General features: G+C 39.2%; 1 protein-coding gene across 1 annotated transcript; it reads left to right on the forward strand.

Moving 5' to 3' along the window:
• Window positions 1–6,972: 6,972 nt before the first annotated feature.
• On the forward strand, window positions 6,973–19,920 carry LOC124855620 (zinc finger FYVE domain-containing protein 1-like). Its single transcript, XM_047345603.1, has 11 exons — window positions 6,973–8,358; window positions 9,551–10,055; window positions 11,980–12,194; window positions 12,377–12,483; window positions 12,567–12,675; window positions 12,776–12,873; window positions 13,664–13,781; window positions 15,442–15,612; window positions 15,832–16,012; window positions 16,113–16,226; window positions 18,603–19,920. Exons 1-11 carry the CDS (start codon window positions 7,858–7,860, stop codon window positions 18,833–18,835), a joined length of 2,352 nt encoding a protein of 783 aa, XP_047201559.1. The 5' UTR covers window positions 6,973–7,857; the 3' UTR covers window positions 18,836–19,920.
• The last annotated feature ends 1,566 nt before the right edge of the window (window positions 19,921–21,486 follow it).

Below are 21,486 nucleotides of genomic sequence, written 5' to 3' on the forward strand. Positions count from 1 at the left end.
TGTTAGGAAAAGGACACAAGGTTTTCAAGATCTTTCTAAAAAAAGATTTGTAAAGTGTGGTGAGTGGTTCTACTTAGCCACTCTGAGTCAATACTTCGTAGTACCACCTTTTACAGCAATTACAGCTGCAAGTCTTGTTATGACTTGAGCAATGGAGGACCCCAGAATGCAGACGAGCAGGCAGCATGACGGTAAGTGAAGAAACTTTAATTAACAAAAACTCTCTCACAAGAAGAGGCAGGAACAAAACAATAAACGGGCAGGCAAGACAGGCATGGCATAAACCAAACAACAAGACATGAGCATGATCTGAGAAATGTTTCCGTGATGAATAACTGAACAGGTGTGTATATTATGGAGTGTGAACCAGGTGGAGCAAGGAGACAGATTAGCTTGGAGCAGGTGAACCAGATAAAATTAATTGACAGGACAAAACATGGCTTGAGCAGAACGAAAATCCAAGGCATAACCAGATCCAAAAACCAAACTTGACAAAACATGAACAAGACTAAAACACGACCATAAAAATAAAGAGAAACATTATTCAAAACATCAACTGTGAAATAAGACCAACAAAACCCCAAAACACCCACAAATCATCAGTCTTCATCTTTTCACGTCTAGAGACTGAAGTGTTTGTGTTTGCCCATTCTTTATACATATTTTTAACTCTGCAAATTCAGTTGGGTTTAGGTCTGGAATTCATTCTAGCTCATGAAGATGCCTTGATCTGAACCATCCTTTTGGCTCCATGTTTTATTTAGGGTTTCAGTCCTGCTTGAAGATCAACCTCTGCCCCAGTCTCAACTCTTTTTGCAACCTTTACCTACATCCACTTTCTGAGCAACTCTGACCCATTCCATGTCCCATTGTAATGCTCCCACCACCATGTTTCACTGTGGGTATGGTATGTTCAGGCTAATGTGCAGTGTTAGTTTTCTACCACACAAATAATTTACAAGTAGGCCAAAATTTTACATTTCACTCTCATTTGATCAAGCCTCCTTCCGCATTTTTTATGTGCCTTCTTTATGGCCTACAGCAAACTTTTAATCAAAGTTATGATGGGTTTCTTCTCAAAGTGGGTTTCTTCTCGCCAAGACCTGATTTGTACAATTTGAGTTTACAATTAATAGTTGTCCTTTCGACAAATTCTCCCACCTGAGTTATGGATCTCTGCAGCTCCCCCCTGGGCCTTTTTACTACTTCTGTGAGTACAGTCACATAAAAAAAAAATAGAATATGTGCTCCAATGAGGATTGTTAGTCAGATGAAGAGTATTTTTTGAAAATAGCAACCTTCAAGCATTTATAAAACATACCTTTCAAAAAGCCCACATTTCTGTATTGAAAAGGTTGTTTTTTATTGGCCTGTTGTAATATTCTAATCTTAAATGTCATGTATTCATTAGCTATAAGCAGAAAATCCTCCTAATTAACAGAAATAAAGGCTTGAAAACATCAGTTTGTGTGCAGTTATTCTATATAATGTGTTTTCTTGAAGTTACTGAAATAAATTAACTTTACATCAGTATTCTAATTTATTGAATGGGTCTGTAATGCTGTCTTTGCCTTGCCAGTCAATTAAGTTGAATGGTAGGTTTGGATTTGTGTCATACTCTTTCCAGTTTGGATATTGGATAGTACAGCACTTTCTGTAAGGGGTCCAAAGCTTGAAAAATAGTTTTCTAACCAACCCTGCTTTAAACTTCCTCCACAGCTTTCTCCCTGACATGTCTGCTGTGTTCCTTGATCTTCATGATGCTGTTTGTTCACTAATGTTCTCTAACAAATCTCTGAGACCTTCTGGATTTATAGAGATGAGATGATCCCAGAAGGCATTTGATGTCACAAGAGATGGTTAGGAAGAGATGGCCTTAAACTGGCATCTCGATGCTATGAATATTTGATATGCAACAGAAAGGTGTGTAAATGTTCGCAATAACACACTTATTACTAAAGAGATATTGTGCAAACGACATTATGGAAGGGGTTTGTTTACCACCATGTTGTCATTATGTCTGCAGTGGACCCTGTTGATCTATGGCTTAGGCAGAAACATAATCTTTTAACACCTATCTGACAGATTTTCCCCACTGTTGTCTGATTTTTCACTGCATCCAGAACTTTAGTGCTGCTGTTGCAGTAAATAAACACAGGATTAACCGCTGCGGTTAACCAATACGTATTGGAGTTGACCTTATATTATATTCCACCTTTAAACAAGTCAGACAGTAATCACCAAATTGATCTTTTTGATTATGAAAATGTGGAATTAGGCATGTGTGCTGCGGGGACTTCCTCTAAGCCGCACACACAAGGAGACCCTTACTAAGCAGATTAGCTCAGTAAATCTGTGTCAGCATACAATGCTGAGTGTCCATTTATGCACAGAAGAGTGTGAGAATGCAGACACAAAACATGTTTACAGTAAAAGAGGTGTGAGTAAAGCCCCAACAGTATTTCTCAGCACCATACTGACATCTGCTGCTCCTTTTTGAGTTACATGTGAACTTTGACTGGGCATTTGAACCGATCTTGCACTTAAGAGCTGCCCTATAGGTGATCTGTGATAAAACAGGCTCATACAGGAAACAAGTTTTTCAGTTCAGTGATATTTAAAGAATATTTCCTGTGTTTGGATTTTACCTTGGACTGAGGAACAGAGGTGTTACTCACAGCTGTCAGAGGTGGAGCACAGGAGTGAGCTTGCAACATGAACGGACCAGATGTTGTCCTCCTACAGTCTATCACTAACACTGCAGGTGGTGGGAAAAAAGGGGGGAAGCATACAGGAGAAAAGAACGAGTGAGTGAGAAACGAGGGCAAACAGGAAACAGAGGTCTTAAAACACAATGCTTCCAGAGTTTCCTGCAGGCTCACATAGATAAGAAGCAGCACTTTGTTCAAAGAGGCATATTTACCCCCAAACATTTCCCGCTTCTGAAAGCACATCTTGAAAAACTTGAAAAACGATTCTGCAGAACAGCTGTGACATTGTGTGGCACCAAATGTGGAAGAAAAGGAGTGAAAAAAGAAATGTACAACCTTGACTTTACAGGACAATGCACCAGCAGTAAGCTCAAAGGAGGCAAAATACAGAAGGTAGTTCCAATGTGCTTTCTGATCACAAGGAAATAGTATCTACACACCTTCAGTGCACTGCAGCGGTGTGCCACTTGAACATTTTATATGTTGCAGCCACAATTTTATTCGGATTTTATGCGACAGAACAACATAAGATAGCACAGAATTATGAGGTGGAGGGAAGGATACATTTTCAAATTTACAGATAAAAAAGCTGACAAGAGTGGTGTGCATTTGTATTAAACCCGATTTACTGTGATACCCCTAAATAAATCACAGCATGACCTATTGCCACAAGTGTGTCATTTAATCTCGGAATAAATGCAACTGTTCTGTGATGGCCTCAGAGGTTTATTGGAGAACATCAGTGAACAAACAGCATTGTGAAAACCAAGGAACACAGCAGAAAGGTCAGGGAGAAAGCTGTGGAGATGTTTAAAGCAGAGGTATAAAAGCTATGAATATCTCACAGAGGCCTGTTCAATCCATCATTTGAATATGGAAAGAGATGACACAACAGCAAACCTAGCAAGACATGGACGCCTACCAACAGCCTGTTTTAACTCTGGAGGAGCTGCAGAGATCCAATGCTCATGAGAATCTGCAGACAGAACAGCTACTGTTAAGAACTCCACAAACCTTGCTTTTATATGGATAAGTAGCAAGAAGAAAACTATTGTTGAAATAAAGCAATAAATAGTCTTGTTTGGAGTTTGCCACAAGCCATGAAGGGGACACAGCAAAGACTACACTGGAAAACTAACACAGTCAATGACCCTGAATACACTGTGACTACATTGAGTAACATGGTGGTGGCGGAATCAGGCTGTGGAGATGCTATTGCTTAAGTTCATGTGATTGAATGATCTTAGAACATTTTTTGTTTTAGTTATCTGCACAGAATGTTGAAAACAATTTATAGTTAAAAAATAGTGCACTACTTTATATTGGTCTTTCACATGAAATCCCTGTGGAATACATTGACGGGGTGTAAATACTTTTGCAGTTCACTGTTTTTGCATGAGGCCAGTTGGTTTTAGCTTTTAAATTTGTGGATTCATAGATGTGTTCATATTTAATTTATTTAATTTAAAACTTTAATTTCATTTATTTAGTTTAGCTTGGTTTCATTGGAGGCAGGGGTAAACACTGTACCCTTGGTATTTCTGAACTCTGTTTATTTTTGTTGGCCATATATTCTGCAGATTAATTCTAAAATGAAATAGGTGTAATTTTTATTATCATTATTCATATAAAAAACTAAGCTAACTTAGCACTTTTAGTCTGATAAAAAACAGGTAAACTGTTTAAACTTTGTTAGCGATTGTAACCTGAAAGCATTAGCTTTGAAACTCCACTTTGAATTCATTTGTGTGAATAGCTAATACTTATAAGCGAAGTAATATAATATTACCATAAAATCAAGATATTATTTTCCAGCTGCTGCCTAAGAGTGCAGGTGTGTCACTGTGATGGAAGAAGTTATTACTTTCAGTTTGTGCATTATAATGTGTGAATCTATGAACTCAGTCACCTCATAAAAAAAGACAGGATAAACCAAAGCACACGATGTTGCTGCTATAAACAACGGCTGATGACAGTCTAAGGACATCATCCTGCTGTGCCCTTTGGCCCTCAGTTTGCCTTCATTTTAAGTTGTGCAGATTGTGCTGAATAAATAGCATCTCATTGGTCCAAACGGGGTTCTATTTTGTTTTATTCTGAACACTAAACTTGAACATTACTTCCCTTCAATAAAGTCCAAATGAAACTTCCAAAATTCTCACGAAGGATTTTTTTTTAAGTCGATTAACATAAAGCGAACATTTGAAGTCAGATTACAAGATGTTGCTTTAAAATGTTCCGAAAACCACCGAGTGGGTAAAAAAAATAACTATATAAACGTTAATTAATCAAAAAACTCTTGTCAGAATTAATTGAACTTATTGTTATTGAGCGTTTTTGTTAAGGAGCTTGAATGTGGCAGAGTATGGAGGTGAATTACAGATAATTCTTTAAATAAAATTGTTAAAGCAGATCACTTTTTAATTAAATAAGGTGTAGAAGGAGTATTTTATCTTGAATTCCTATTTCTTTCCCAGTAGTTTTAGGTAAAGCTTTACTAAGAAATTATGTATTTATTTATTTGTAAATCCTCGCGTATATTTTATGCTACGTCAGCAACATTGGGAAAAAGTAACAACTGTTGCCACAGTTGAGACCCACAAGCTGTAGTTGGGGATTGTGGATAAACACTGCCCTCTGCTGACTAGCAATTGTAATACACCCTCAATTGATAAAACTTTTAAATTCCAGTATTATTTGAGTCCATTTATGTTTTACTAATGTTAAATCACATTTAAAAATACTTACAGCAGACCATGGTGTGTTTGATGCTACTTCCTTTTGCCTTATTTCCTGATTAACTTAAACAAGAGCCTACACAAACAAACAAACAAACATTTTTTAATGCTGTTTATTTGTATGCTGACATCAGTAGCAAGCTGGTCTCAGTGGGAATTGCACCAAACAGAAACAATGTGTCTAAAGGACGTTGCTTATCTGATTGGGTGCCTTTGTTCTTTCAAATCGAGATTTCTATTGTTTGACTTACAAAAGAGATGTTCTACAGTAATGCTGCTGCTACAGTCCTGCACTTTTATATTGCTAAAAAAAATGGTTTAGCTACAGGGAAGTCTGTCAGAAGGCTAATAAACCAAAAAGACTGAGTGAGAAGCTGAGCTGCATGCTGGTTGGAGATGGAGCGGTTGGGAAGACCACCATGATCATCAGCTGCATCTTTAATGGAGTACAGGCAGATAGCATTTGATCTTTTCACTGGTGTGATAATTAGTTTAATCTTTTTTAGCTGACTCAGACTAGTAGATATAATAACCCTTTCTTTTTAACTTCCAGGTTTTGTTCATGTAGATGGAATCCCAACTTGGATCAAACTGATAAATACAGCTGGCCAGGTGAATTTCACAAACTTCTTTAAACAGAATCGTTTGCCTATTTATGCGCACATGAAAGTATATTTATAATTATGGAGTGAAAGGAAAATGATTCACAGTTTTCAAACCTTTTTACAAATAAAAATATGAAAGGTATCGTGTGAATCCCTATTTAGGCTCCTTTATTTGGATCTCCTTAAATAAATTCCAGAGCAACCAATTGCCTTTAAATTAAGCAACCGTGTCCACCTGTTTGTGTTTTAACCTTTGTATAACCTGTTCTGTGAAGGCTTCAGAGCTTTGTCAGAGAACATTGGTGAATAAACAGGATGATGTAGACAAAGGAACACAGAAGACAAGTCAGGGAGAAAGTTTTGGCAAAGTTTACAACTGGGTTCCGTTATAAAGCAAGCTAATAACATCTCAAAGAGCACTGTTCAATCCATTACACGACAACATTATGAATATGGCACAACTGGAAACTTACTGAGATGTGTTTTTCCAATCAGACTGAGGCTTAGGAAGGAGAATAATAATCAGAGAAGCAGCCATGGTAACTCTGGAGGAGTTGCTGAGAGCCACAGCTCAGCTGGGAGAATTTGTTGGCAGGACACCCATGAGTTGTGTGCTCTACATATACGCCTTTTTTGTCCCTTCTCCTTCACTACTATGCATTATGTAGTGTTGAGCTATCACATAAAATCCCATAAAACTGTAATTTGGTGACTGTAATTTGATAAAAATGTTAAAGTTATGTATTATTACCTTCGCAAGGGATTGTAATGCCGAGACAACACAGAAGCCAGTTGTCTTGTAGAACTACGTCTCCCATCATGCCACGGCATTCTCCTTCCCTCTTTACCCCTTTGACTGAAATAATCCGATCAGCTGATCTGACCTAGCAACAACACAACGTAGCTACAGAAATCTGCAAGGGACGGGGGGGGGGGGAGGCTAAAGAACAAAACAATGACACTGCTCGGAAGGATTCAAGCACAGTAAGACTTTAAAGGACTTGTAAAAACGTAATTGCGCGGATTTCCCTCCCAGTTTAAAGTCAAACCTTCTTGGGTTATCAGCGGTCCTATCACCGGCTATTTTTTTTTTGTACACATTCCTCTTCAGTTCAGTTGACAAACAGCAGGCTAGCTGTTTGTTTAGACGGATGTGGAGCGTTGGCGTTTGCTGCTTCTCTCTGGAGGAAAAGTTCACAAATATACCGCAAATCAACCTAGCTGTAAGCCGAGTTAAGGCTAAATCCTAAAAAATTAACTTTATACGTTAGCTTCCTGGGCTCAGTTTGCTTTGCTAGCTAGCCTGTTAGCATCATCATTTACACATTTATTTATGTCAAGTAAAGCTGCCGTTATTCGTTTGGTACTGTTTGTTCCCTAATATTTATATGATATTTAAATATTGTATCACTGTTTTTGTTGAGTCAGAAAAAACAATCTAAATCGTTCACAAATATATTTGAGGGTGTTTAAAAAAAGACACAACCTAAACGTCAACTTTGTTACACTAGCAAGCCATCTGTTAGTGTTTAGCATATCTGTTAGCATTACTTTTAGCTGCACAAATAACATTATTTAAAACTGCGAAATCTTACTTAACAGTTTTTATCACTTGTTAAAAGAAGCGCAGCTACACCTGCCACCATGCAACTGTCTTAAGTTTATTTATTAATATCACATCATTTCAGTTCATTATTACTTCGTGTGCATTTCACTTTAACTGTTTGTGGGACTAGCTGGTGCTTCTGTCAAAGCTGTTCCAATAAGTAATAATCCGAATTTAAGATCATCTTCTAATAAACAATGAGTGGGCATGGCTCATCATCTGAAAAGGGAGTCAATTCAAGTTTAACATGTCAAGAGAATTATTCCTGCGGTGGCTCCGAAGAGGCTGCATTCGAGTGTAATGACTGCAAAACCCTTCAGTGTGTCAGGTGTGAGGTGGAGCTCCACCATCAGGAGCACCTGAGGAACCATGATCGGGTCCCAGTTGGTCCTGGGCATGTTCCCTACTGTGACAACTGCAAAGGTGGGAGTGGGGATAGCAGCAAGCGCCACAGGTCTGTGGTTCGCTGCCAGAATTGTAAGGTGAATCTGTGTCTCGACTGTCAGAAACGTACCCACAGTGGGAGTAGCAAGAAAAAACACCAGCTCATATCTTATCTTCCACCACCCAAACCCGCTGAAGTGAATTCTACCAAGATGGCTGTCCAGAACGCAGATGCGCCTGAGTCATCTGAGAGAGCTAGGCTCCTGGAGAAGGTGTCGAGCTTTCTCCTTGTTGATGAGAATGAAGAAATGCAGGTAACTTGTGCCAGCTGCACTTATTTTGTTTAAATTAGTGTTAAATTTGCAATCTTTGAATTCACTTGTACATTCTGAGCCAAACCTTTTCAGAAAGACTAAAGATGTGTTTTTCACAAACTTTATTACTTCAGGTTCTTTTATCAGATGTTCCAGTTTTATACTGAAGTTGAATATTTAACATTTAACATCAAAGGCTGTTAATGAGGAGGAGATTAAGCTTTTGAAAACCACCTATAGATAAATGATAAAATGCCTGCTCTTGTGTAGCACCTTATCAAGTCCCAGGATTACAAAACACTATAATCATCCACCCATTCATACACACATTCACACCCTGACAGAAGTGGGGCTGCCACACAATCAGCTCCACTGGGTCCTCTGATCACCATCAGCAGGCAAGGCAGGTAAAGTATCTTTTCCAAGGAACAACTGAGATGGACAGAGTGGGGGTTCGCACCAGCAACCCACCAGTTACAGGACAACACCTACCACCTGAGCCACCGTCGCTCAACGCCTCATTACGTGACACTTCAGTGTGGTGGGGAATCAAATGTTTATCACTATATTGCTTCTGGATCATTGGGCAAAGTTTCTCATGAAGGATGTTTTAATCACAATGTTTTTTAATGGCAGTGTTTGTAGGCAAAAGTATGAGTGAGTCCACTTCCTTGGACTCAAGGCAACTTCTACACATGAATCAGGATTCATCACTGTCAGCATGACACTGGAATCTTAGGAGTGTTCACCTTTTCTTCTCTAGACAGTCTTTTTCCACATCTTCCAAACAGTCTGAGAAAATGGCTCACCCCTGGTCCTCTGCAGGTCAATCTCGATACTTCCAGCAGAAAGTTAGAATGTCTGTCCTTGAAGTTTTTTGGAGATAGGTTGCTTCTCTGCTGCCTTTCTTGATGCCAGAGCAGCTTTAAAATTCTCCTTCTTACTGTGTATGCAGAAACATTCCCACCTGTCTGCTGCTGTTCCTTTAACGAGCAATGCACTCGTGGCACCCTAAACCCTTTGTTGATCTGTCTTTTGGAACTGAGGTTTTTTTGCAACAAAGTCAACCCCTTACTTTCAAGCATTTTTTATTTGACCATAAACACTGAAGCAGTGAAGTTGGCAACCAGTAGGATTCATCAGTCCTTAATCTTCTGGCTAACACTGTATGCTCTCTGTTGTTTCTCTCAAGATAAAAGATGAAGCCTTGTTCATGAGGTCCCTTGGCTGCAGCCCCAGCCAGCTGCTGAAGGTGGTGTCCATCTTTGGTAACACAGGGGAGGGCAAATCCCACACCCTGAACCACACCTTCTTCATGGGCAGAGAAGTCTTTAAAACCTCCCCCACACAGGAGTCCTGCACAGTGGGTGTATGGGCAGCATTTGACCCCTTACATAGGATTGTGGTCATCGATACAGAGGGGCTGCTTGGCAACAGTTCCAAACAGGGTCAGAGAACTCGGCTGTTACTCAAGGTGCTTGCCGTCTCGGACCTCATCATTTACCGCACTCACGCTGACCGCCTCCATGATGACCTTTTCAAGTTTCTTGGTGATGCCTCTGATGCTTATCTAAAGCATTTCACCAAGGAGCTAAAAGCCACGACGGCCCGATGTGGTCTGGATGTCCCTCTGTCCACGCTTGGTCCTGCAGTGGTCATCTTCCATGAAACTGTCCACACCAAGCTCCTGGGTTCAGGTGATGCATACTCATAATTTCTTTTAATAGAAACCTTTTAAACAGATTTTTTTTGACTGAATGTGAAACAGGCTGTCAGTATTATTACAAGTTTATTAAGCAACATAAATCACAGGTTTAGCTGTTATTAGCGTACAGTTTATGTGAAAACACCAACACAAAGAAGTGTATATTTCCTTTGGGGTATGTCTCTACCAGCCTTTTTCCATTAAGTTGTATGAGTCCTGTTGATGATGCACATTGGGGTATTTAATAAATTGTAAATACAGGTCCTTCTCAAAATATTAGCATATTGTGATAAAGTTCATTATTTTCCATAATGTTATGATGAAAATTTAACATTCATTTATTTTAGATTCATTGCACACTAACTGAAATATTTCAGGTCTTTTATTGTCTTAATACGGATGATTTTGGCATACAGCTCATGAAAACCCAAAATTCCTATCTCACAAAATTAGCATATTTCATCGGACCAATAAAAGAAAAGTGTTTTTAATACAAAAAACGTCAACCTTCAAATAATCATGTACAGTTATGCACTCAATACTTGGCCGGGAATCCTTTTGCAGAAATGACTGCTTCAGTGCGGCGTGGCATGGAGGCAATCAGCCTGTGGCACTGCTGAGGTCTTATGGAGGCCCAGGATGCTTCGATAGCGGCCTTTAGCTCATCCAGAGTGTTGGGTCTTGGGTCTCTCAACGTTCTCTTCACAATATCCCACAGATTCTCTATGGGTTTCAGGTCAGGAGAGTTGGCAGGCCAATTGAGCACAGTGATACCATGGTCAGTAAACCATTTACCAGTGGTTTTGGCACTGTGAGCAGGTGCCAGGTCGTGCTGAAAAATGAAATCTTCATCTCCATAAAGCTTTTCAGCAGATGGAAGCATGAAGTGCTCCAAAATCTCCTGATAGCTAGCTGCATTGACCCTGCCCTTGATAAAACACAGTGGACCAACACCAGCAGCTGACACGGCACCCCAGACCATCACTGACTGTGGGTACTTGACACTGGACTTCTGGCATTTTGGCATTTCCTTCTCCCCAGTCTTCCTCCAGACTCTGGCACCTTGATTTCTGAATGACATGCAGAATTTGCTTTCATCCGAAAAAAGTACTTTGGACCACTGAGCAACAGTCCAGTGCTGCTTCTCTGTAGCCCAGGTCAGGCGCTTCTGCCGCTGTTTCTGGTTCAAAAGTGGCTTGACCTGGGGAATGCGGCACCTGTAGCCCATTTCCTGCACACGCCTGTGCACGGTGGCTCTGGATGTTTCTACTCCAGACTCAGTCCGCTGCTTCCGCAGGTCCCCCAAGGTCTGGAATCGGCCCTTCTCCACAATCTTCCTCAGGGTCCAGTCACCTCTTCTCGTTGTGCAGCGTTTTCTGCCACACTTTTTCCTTCCCACAGACTTCCCACTGAGGTGCCTTGATACAGCACTCTGGGAACAGCCTATTCGTTCAGAAATTTCTTTCTGTGTCTTACCCTCTTGCTTGAGGGTGTCAATAGTGGCCTTCTGGACAGCAGTCAGGTCGGCAGTCTTACCCATGATTGGGGTTTTGAGTGATGAACCAGGCTGGGAGTTTTAAAGGCCTCAGGAATCTTTTGCAGGTGTTTAGAGTTAACTCGTTGATTCAGATGATTAGGTTCATAGCTCGTTTAGAGACCCTTTTAATGATATGCTAATTTTGTGAGATAGGAATTTTGGGTTTTCATGAGCTGTATGCCAAAATCATCCGTATTAAGACAATAAAAGACCTGAAATATTTCAGTTAGTGTGCAATGAATCTAAAATATATGAATGTTAAATTTTCATCATTACATTATGGAAAATAATGAACTTTATCACAATATGCTAATATTTTGAGAAGGACCTGTATATGTCATTTGTTTAAATGTTTTATTCCATCTTCGTCCTACTGTAGATAAATCTACGGAGTCTCTGGATCGGTTGCTGTTGGAGCGCTTTAGGAAGCTTTCTCGCTTTCCGGAAGCCTTCAGCTCCATCCAGTATTGGGGCACACAGACTCTCAATCCCCCTACCGATTTCCGGGGCTTGCAGAATAAACTGGAGCAGCTCCTGGATAACAATGCCACCCGCTCCCCTCGTTCCCCAGGCGTCATCTTCAAAGCCCTGCAGGTAGAGCTGCTTGTCAGCTGACTTTTCTATAATTAATCTCCTTTAATCTGGCTTGTTGTTTAGTTGACCATGCTTACGTTAACAAATCACACTGAACATAGTTTATGCTGGTTCATAGGGTAACTGACTCTGTTCAGTTGCAGTTATGATTGTACTTTTTTTTAAAATCACTGTCATTGCAGGCATTGAGTGAGCGCTTTAATGGAGAAATAGCAGGTGAGAATGCAGCACACAGCTGCTTCTTTCCTGATGAGTACTTCACCTGTTCCAGCTTTTGCCTCAGTTGTGGGTCAGTATTCTTGCATCCTAAAAAAAACTAATTGTTGCCCCCTCTGGTTCAGTTTTATTAATTACTTATTGGATTTATTGCAGATCTGGCTGCAAGCATAGTATGAACCACTTACATGAAGGGTCGTACCATGAGGCGAAGCAACGCTGCCGTTACTCTGCTCAGTATGATAATCGCATTTACACGTGCAAGGTAAGCATAGTGGCTCAACCCTGTTTTATTACTCTCCCACTAAAATTTACTTTGTTGATTAATTGATGAGGCATTACTTGAAATAATGTTGTTGTCTCAGGCTTGTTATGAAGGAGGGAAGGAAGTGATAGTTGTTCCAAAGACGTCTGCTTCCTCAGACTCCCAATGGATGGGCCTTGCCAGATACGCCTGGTCTGGGTGAGTAGCAGGGAATTTGACCTGGCAGTGTGAACTTTCTTCATCTTCATGTTAAATTTAAAATGTATAATGTGAAATATAGAATAAAAAGGGTTCTTGTCATTTCAGTCCTTCACCTCGCCTCTAAGTAGTTTTGGTGTCACTTAATACCGACCATACATTAATTCGTAACTGCATTGATAACCGATGATTCAAGGAAATTTTGTTTAAAATCTGCTCGTAGACTATTGTAAGGAAGTAAAGCACAAACCAATAAAGACAGACTAATTTTTGTAGTAATTTCCAAGTGTCTTTAATTGAAATTATTGTAGATATTTGCTGTTCTGCTTTTAAAGAGTAATGCATGCTGATATTACCTGCAGTCGGCTGCTGAACAGGTATGCATCTTGCAGCAAACTTTCATTTTTACATCAGTTTTATGTTGGAGTGATGTTTTTTCTTCCCACGCCACAAATTTCTGCTTTTCTCAGCTGAAAATCTTTCCTAGCAGCTCAATTTATCTTTCTTGTAAGCGAGGGTAAAGTGTGGTAGCCTTCTTTCAGACAGCTGCCCGGGCAGTGTGCAGTAACAGTTAGGGGAGGGTGAGTGATGTGTACTCTTTGCTGCTCTTAGCCAAAAAAAGTTCAGTTTGGCGGTTTCTGTGGTATCTCGTTTAAAAGACCTTAAACCGTTTTAATGGTAAACGAAAGGTTTTAGTGGGTTGTGAACCTTTTTAGCCTTTTGTGTACTTTGTTACTTGTGCGTCATAAATCTTGATACTAGTCCTGGAATTTCTCCAATAAATGTTTAGGTACGTTATTGAATGTCCAAACTGTGGAGTGATCTACCGGAGCCGCCAGTACTGGTATGGCAACCTGGACCCTGTGGATACAGTCGTCCGCACTGAGATCCAGCATGTTTGGCCTGGGGTAACAAATGCAGACTGCTTGTATCTATTATTAAGTGAAATAATTATTTATTGCGAGGTTATGTGAACTTAATATGAGCGCTAATTCCCTTACCTCTAGTAGAAAGATGTCGTATCACTTTACGTTTTTAAAAAGAGTGAAGAAATTCTCATGGCAGTGGAAGGCTAGATCCATGGGCTACATCGCTATATTAATGAATATTAAATGTCTACACCTTTGCAATCCAAACAGCCACTCTTGCTCTCACGTCTGCTGATGAAATTTATTTATTATAAAAGGCATCAAAGACTGCATGATCCTTTTGGGGAAAAAGATAACTTGTCAAGTTGTGTCTTCTATATAAAATATGTTTTCTGGTTAAATTAAAGAACCGTGTTTTTTTTGTATTGTTAGGTTTTAGGACTCTGAAATAAACAAATTATCTATTTTGCTGATTGCAACATTCTATTTTAACAGACAATAAGGAACAAATTTCTACTTTGGGGCCTAAGGACAAAAACTGGCAAAACTTTTTTTTCCTTGTACGATTTTTGTCATTGTCTTGTGTAAATTTTGTGCATTAAAATACAAAGGAAAATAGCCAAGATTAGCCTTTTTCTTACCTTTATATGTAAAAATACTACAAGGTTGAAGACCCCTAGTCTATACTTTCAGAAGCAAAAATTGTTGCGTTCGTCAAACCCTTATCAGCCAAACAACGTACATATTACGTATGACTACTGCATGATCTGCTGATATGTCAGAATAATTTTCAGGTGACTGAAAGACCTGGAAAAGCACTGGTATTCACAATTTTCATTGTCTCTATGCAACCGATGCAAAATCCCAAAGTTTGCTGCACGCTCAGTGGATGTAGAACAGATTGATGAGTTGCAGCTAGTCAGGAGGATTGTGATGGCTAGCAGCCTAAACCAACATAACTTTGTGTAGTAAAACAGCAACAAATTAAAGCTAGTTCCTTTTATGTCTTTGAAGCACATGTGTCGCTTTTGATATGCTTCTAGTTCATATGTGCACATGTTTTGAGATCAGTGTTTAGTTTTCAACTGTATCAGGACGTCATCATTACGCTGTATTTTTATTTCACATTCAAGTAACAATTCCAATCCTCTATGAGTGCCCCCAGTGGTCAGATAGTTATTAGCTGAATTATTCAGGAAGTAGGTCGTGCAGTCAGTTTTACTTTCAGTTTTAAGTATCTGTTGCTTGAATCTTCATCAGCGTAAGGGGAGTGTTTGCATATTGATGTATGTGTAGTTGTGTAAATGCCATGGTGATAGTCTCCATGTGCAGTATACATAGTGTGTAAGAGCTGCGGCATTCATGCTGCATAATTACCTTATGTCCAAAAAATCTACATCAGCTTGGCTTAGCTGGTAATCAGATAATGTGTGGTACAGTATCAAATGTGTGGTGTGATTGAGATCTTAACAATAGTCCCTTGTGTAGACGTTTAATATTTGCTAGTATAATGTTGTACTTCATTGAAATGAACATTTTCAGTTAGTTTTTTTTAAATGGCTAAAATCAGCTAAATCAATAGAATTCTTACTCATACCTTCACACATTCTAATTTTAAAAAATCCATGCTACTCCATTAATTATTATGTAGACCTTGATATAAGGTGATATATAAATAGGTTCTTCTGTGGTTTTGTAGTCTGATGGCTTTTTAAAGGACAACAGCAATGCTGCACAGCGACTTCTCGATGGCGTCAATCTAGTCGCCCAGTCGGTATCAGAGCTCAGTGTGAAACCTGCAAAGGCCGTCACCTCTTGGCTGACAGATCAGATCGCCCCGGCCTACTGGAAACCCAACTCCCTCATCATGGTGAGTGACACACAGACTCGCCCTCTGCCACCCGCTACCAGCAGCCAAGTCAACACTTTAATGTCCAGAGAGATGTTTACTGTCTGTAGTGCTGTGCTTCTGTTGCACAACATATATGCGTGTCATAAAATCAAACTTGGAAAGACTTGGTTGCACCCTGTTCCCTGTAGCTCTCGATCAATAACAACATGTGCTGTTGTTTTGTTTCTCTTGTACAAGATGTGCCGCAAGTGTAACACAGTCTTCCAGGATAACGACACCAAGCATCACTGCCGTGCCTGTGGGGAAGGCTTCTGTGACAGCTGCTCTTCCAAAGCTGCACCCGTCCCCGAGAGAGGCTGGGGTCTTGCCCCTGTCAGGGTCTGTGACGTCTGCTTTGAGCAGAGAGCTTCATATGCAGGTACATGCTCAGTGGTTTCAAATGTCATTCCTCTTCCTGTTTATTTTGGTATTTAATCTTTGGGAGCATGGCTTTAGTCAAGTTTTTCTTCTTTGTGTAGAAATACTTGCGTCAGAGCTTGAGGAGGAAGAAGGTGGAACTTTGGCCAGAAAGGTCGGAGAGGCTGTGACCAACACCATAGGAGTCGTGGCGACTGCTATTGACATCCCGCTTGGTAAGTATTGCTCAAAATCCAATATAGTTGTGTAAGGATGTAAGGTGTAAAAAAAATAGCAGTAAAATGCCCTCTTGTGGTAGAGTCACATAAAGCTTATTTTGTGGTTAAAAATATCCTTAGATCAAGTTTTTTAGAGCTGTTATGCACAGGTCCAGTCAATAAACAAATAAGAAATATCAGGTGCCCTAACAGTCAGAACTAATTACTAACTCTATATCAAACAAAGCCTCATCTTAAAAAAAATCAGTGTGAAACCAGAACTTTCTTTGCTGAAGGAAAATTAATTGGACTACACTTGATTAGCATGGGAGAGGAGGATAAATTGTCATTGAACATACCAAGCCTGTTTCCTAACTGCAAATTTAATAAAAAAATATAATTTGAACACAAATGTTTTAAAGAAGTGGTGCTGCCAAAAGCTGCTGTTTTTGCCTTTTAAGTGGGATGAATTTAAACCATCATACGTTGTAGCCTAAATATCCTGAATCTGTTAAGGAAATAATAATAATATGTACATATACACATAAATGTACATATTGGTCTTTTTATGTTTTATTTATATGCTCAAAGGTTTCTACACTTATGCCAAATGCCTGTATGCTGTGAGCTTGTGAACACAGTGGCTCACAGTCTTGACCAATAAAGCTGATTCTGACTAAATGACCGTATTTACAGTCCTCTTCAGCAGTTTAGAGCTGCTTCATTTTGGACTGCTGTGTTAACGTATTATGCACCAAACCAAACTTTTGGGTTTATGTAGCTGTATTGAAAGGAAACCTTTGGATAGGCCCCATTTTTGAAGCTTGATAATGTTACTGTTATCTAATAAGGGATTCATAATTTATTCCTCCTTTGCCATCCTTTTTCCTTTCATTCATATCTCTGTACCTAAAGAAACGCATGAGGAAGTGTGTTTTATTTGTAAGCACGAAAAACCATTTAATGTTACACATTTCTCCAGGTTGTAGCTGTTTTTTAACCTGGTAGCTCAATATGATCATGAAGTAGTTCAGAACTACTCATTTCTTTTCACAATTAAAACAGTTTCCTCATTCATTCCCAAGCAGTTTCAACCACTGCCGGCTACCTGCTTGCTATCTTCCATTAATACCTCGTTAGTAGGTCCATTTCCACCTCAAGAACTTTTTCCAGGTACCAGAATATTTTCTGAGGCCATTTTTTTCCACTCCCCCTCAGTTTGTGCTGCATCTGTCTGGGTAAAAAACAGATTACCAGGCTACGAATTTAGCCCAGAATCTGGCCCTAGTAGGGCCAGATTTTGATGTTAACCTGAACCTTTAGGGTGGAGCTTTGTGAAGGGAACTCCTCTGCATTTCATATTTTCCCTTAACTGTAATGTGTTTCAAAGTGCTGACTTACATTTTCGGCAGCACTAGTAGTCGAAATGCAAACAACAAACAGTTTAGTGAAGTTTGTGAGACGAGGGTTCATAAAGTACGAACATCAACAATTACTCTTGCTATATAACTGAGATTTAACAGTCTTTATGACTTATTAAGGACAGATACCATAGATAGTAAGGCTGAAATAAAGAATAGAATATTTGATCAATCAGAAATAATCAGTGCTCCTGAGCCTCTCTTAAAGGTCAAGATGGTTTCAAAAGGGCAACTTCTGATGAAAGTACCTTCTAAGAAAAGCATGTAAAAAACACTTCTAAGGCTGAATGTACCTGTAGTCATGTGTGCCTTTTATTATAGAGTAAATTCACAACCAAGCTAACATTACAAGCCAAGATGCAACAGAGTTGTTTTCTTCTTCATTCATTGTGTTGGACTTCCTGCTGTGACTGCCAGTCAGTGAGACTGATGTTTATTTTTAGCTTCCAGCTGAGTGATATGCTAATATTCCTTAATTGATGTTCACTGACCTGAATCATCTGATCTTATGTCCTCAATGGTACCCTCAAGAAACCTTTTTAGTCTACTTTTTATTAATAGATATATTTTATAACAACTAAAATGACCTATTTTGGTCAAAACAAATATTACACTTGATAAACTGGCTCTGTTGTGTTTAATGAGTGAAATATTGCAAAATTACCTTACCTGATTTGCTTGTTAAACAACATATTGACTGTTTATCATGCGTTGATTAGGTTATTACCTGCTAGCCTTGTGTTGGTCTAAATTTACTACTGAAGGGCTTTGATAAATGTTTTTGATAACCTGATATCTTGCTGAAAATGTCTGCATATGACCAACCCTAAAATACCTAAAATCAAAGCCTGCTCCAATCACAACAAAATTAGATCACCTACTTACTAGTTTTTTTATTTCCATGGTAGCAAGAACTACGTCTGCTAAAGATTTTATTTATCTCGCAGTGATTTTTGTTCCATTTTCTCTTTAGGCCTAGTTAAAGACGCAGCCCGTCCTGCCTATTGGGTGCCTGACCAGGACATCCTGTCGTGCCACAACTGCCAACGTGAGTTCAATGCCAAGCTGTCCAAGCACCACTGCCGTGCCTGCGGCCAAGGAGTGTGTGACGAATGCTCGCCACTGCGTCGACCGGTCCCTTCCCGGGGCTGGGACCACCCTGTACGTGTGTGCACCGGCTGCAACCAGAAGCTCGGGGAACTTTGATATGGTTGCTTTTCCTTCTTCTGAGCACCGGATAACTGTTCACTGAGATGGCAGTCTGTCACTGCTCTGGTGCATACCTGCTACTCTAATGGTTGGTCTTGCATACTTGGAAAGGAAAACGTAGGGAGTACCTCAGTACTTTAGCAAATTTGGATTCATAGTTCCTGTGGTCTTTCTAGAACACACAGGACATGGGGTTACTTGACTGAATGTGAAACCTGAATTTTAGCTTCATATTTTGATCATTATGAACACAAATCCAGAACTTTTCCGTTAGACAAAGCCGTACAGGTATTTTTCTATAATTAGAAAAAAAAAAATGCATCATTTAAAAGACTGATTGTAAAAGATAATGTTTGGTTGCTGTGGTTATGACTACAGCACTACTTATCTCAATTGCTTGCTGCTGATGTTGAGTGTGTAATGAAAGTGTGATATCTTGTATTTGTGCAGGCATAACTGCAGGTTCTGTTGCATGCATGGATTACAGGATTTTAGTTTTTGCACTAAGCCTTTTTTCAGCTGTTATGGGCTGTTACTTAACAGCCAAAGTTAGGTATCTAGCAGAGGAAGTACGCTGTTCGGACCTGACCTGAAGTCTGCAACTGTAGGTTCAGATTTTGGGTTTCTGGTGTGCCAAAAATGTATTCAGGTCATTGTGTCTGTGCAAATGTAATGTTGATACTCTTATCATGCGATTCGTGGTTGTATGAAGTCTCAGAGGTGTGTGAATCTGACTTGTTGACAAATATTTAAGTGTTTATTATATTAAAAAAAAAACAATGCTTGTAAGCAAATTGTCTGGCATTACAGTCTGAGAGATCAATGGCCTTTTTACTTGTTCAGGCTGTAGGATCTCAATAAACCTCATTTTCTCTCTTTGCAGGTGGCATTTTAGAGTTTAGATATTATCAAATATTTGCATTTTGCATTCAGATTTTATTTTTATGTTTATTTCAATATATTTACTACCTGCTCAGACATATGGATAATGGTATGACAGAGGTGAACAACATCCGGATTTCTCTGGATTTTGCATTGTTCGGTCACTGAAATAAACAATGGTACACTGCCTTGAAAAAGTATTTAAACCCCTTTAAAATGTTTCATATTTTTTAAAGTGGTAACCAGAGACTTTATTTTATTGGGATTTTAGACGATAGACCAACACAAGATAGCTAATAATTGTGAAGAAAATGATACATGTCTTTTGATATATATTTTTTTACAGTGTGCTGTGGGTATGTATTCAGAGTTAATACTTTTTAGAATCACTACTTGCGGGCGTGACTCGTGGTGCAGTGGTAGAGTGTGCGACCCATGTACGGAGGCCTCAGTCCTCGATGCAGCTGTCCCGGGTTCGCGTCTGGGCCCGGTGACATTTGCCACATTTCTTACGCCTGTCTGCCTACATTCAGAAAAAAAAGTGAAAAATAAAGGCCACTAGTGCCGCAAAACAAAATATTAAAAAGAAAGAAAAAAAATCACATTTTTCTTCAATTACAACTGTAAGCCTTTTGAGGTAATAGCTAAATACATCTAGAAACTGAACCATTTCCTAATTTTTTGCTTAATAGCTATAATTTAGACTTGCAGCTCTGTTAGATTTAATTCTGGACTTTGACTGGACCATTCTAACAAATGAATACACTTTGATCTAAACCATTCTAATGTATTTCTGTGTGGATGTTAAGGTTTTTTACCTTGCTGGAAGGTGGACCTCTGCTCCAGTGTCAAGTCTTTTGCAGTCTCTAACAGGTTGTCTCCCAGGGTTACCCTGTATTTAGCTCCATCCATTTTCCCATCAAGTCTGACCACCTTTCTTCTTCCTGTTTAATAAAAGGATCCACACAGTAGGATACTCCAGGGCGATGTGTGGTGTTAGTTTTCCCTCCACATGTAGTCTATTGCATGTAAACCAAAAAGTCTAATTTCTTTTACATGTTTTTTGCATCCCATGCATCTTTTGTGGCAAACATTAAACTAGAGGTCTTGGGGCTTCTTGGTTGCTTCTCTGAATAATTCCCAATTGGTAGGTTTGCAGTTGTACCAAACTCTTTCAGTCTTCTGATTACGAATTTAACAGCACCCCCTGAAGTATTTAAAGCCTTAGATAATGTTCTATATCCTGACAAAAATGTTGAAATATTTACCGGTAAGTGGTATCAATACCTTTGCAAGACACTATAGGATAAAGACTATTGCATCCTATAACACCTTGCATTTCATATTTTAACCGTTATTAGTTTTTTTTGTCTTTCCCCATTGTATTATTTTTTGATTTGTTTCAATGTTACTGTATATGTATATTTATATTTCTTGTGTTGGAAACTGCTAACTGCTTTCTAATTATTTTTATTTTAAGTTTTAAGCCTCAGACAGACAGTGTTATTCAAATCTAGCTGTTTTGATGCTTTGTCTCACATTAAGTAACAGAGCTTCAACTTGGCTTGTGTCATTGTTAGTTTTATTGAGTAACCAGCCAGTGCTGTCATGAAAAGCACAAAGGCATTTTATTGGCCTAAAAGAAGAAATGTAGGCCTTTGTGGATAAAGTTAATTATCAATTTTTGATCTCTGAAGTTGTCAGATTGGTCTCAAATAGATTTGTCTTTAAAGTTCAATCAAACACTCCTTTGCTCTACCAATATT

This window comes from Girardinichthys multiradiatus, chromosome 19 (genome assembly GCF_021462225.1).
Source record: "Girardinichthys multiradiatus isolate DD_20200921_A chromosome 19, DD_fGirMul_XY1, whole genome shotgun sequence".
Taxonomy (NCBI): Eukaryota; Metazoa; Chordata; class Actinopteri; order Cyprinodontiformes; family Goodeidae; genus Girardinichthys; species Girardinichthys multiradiatus.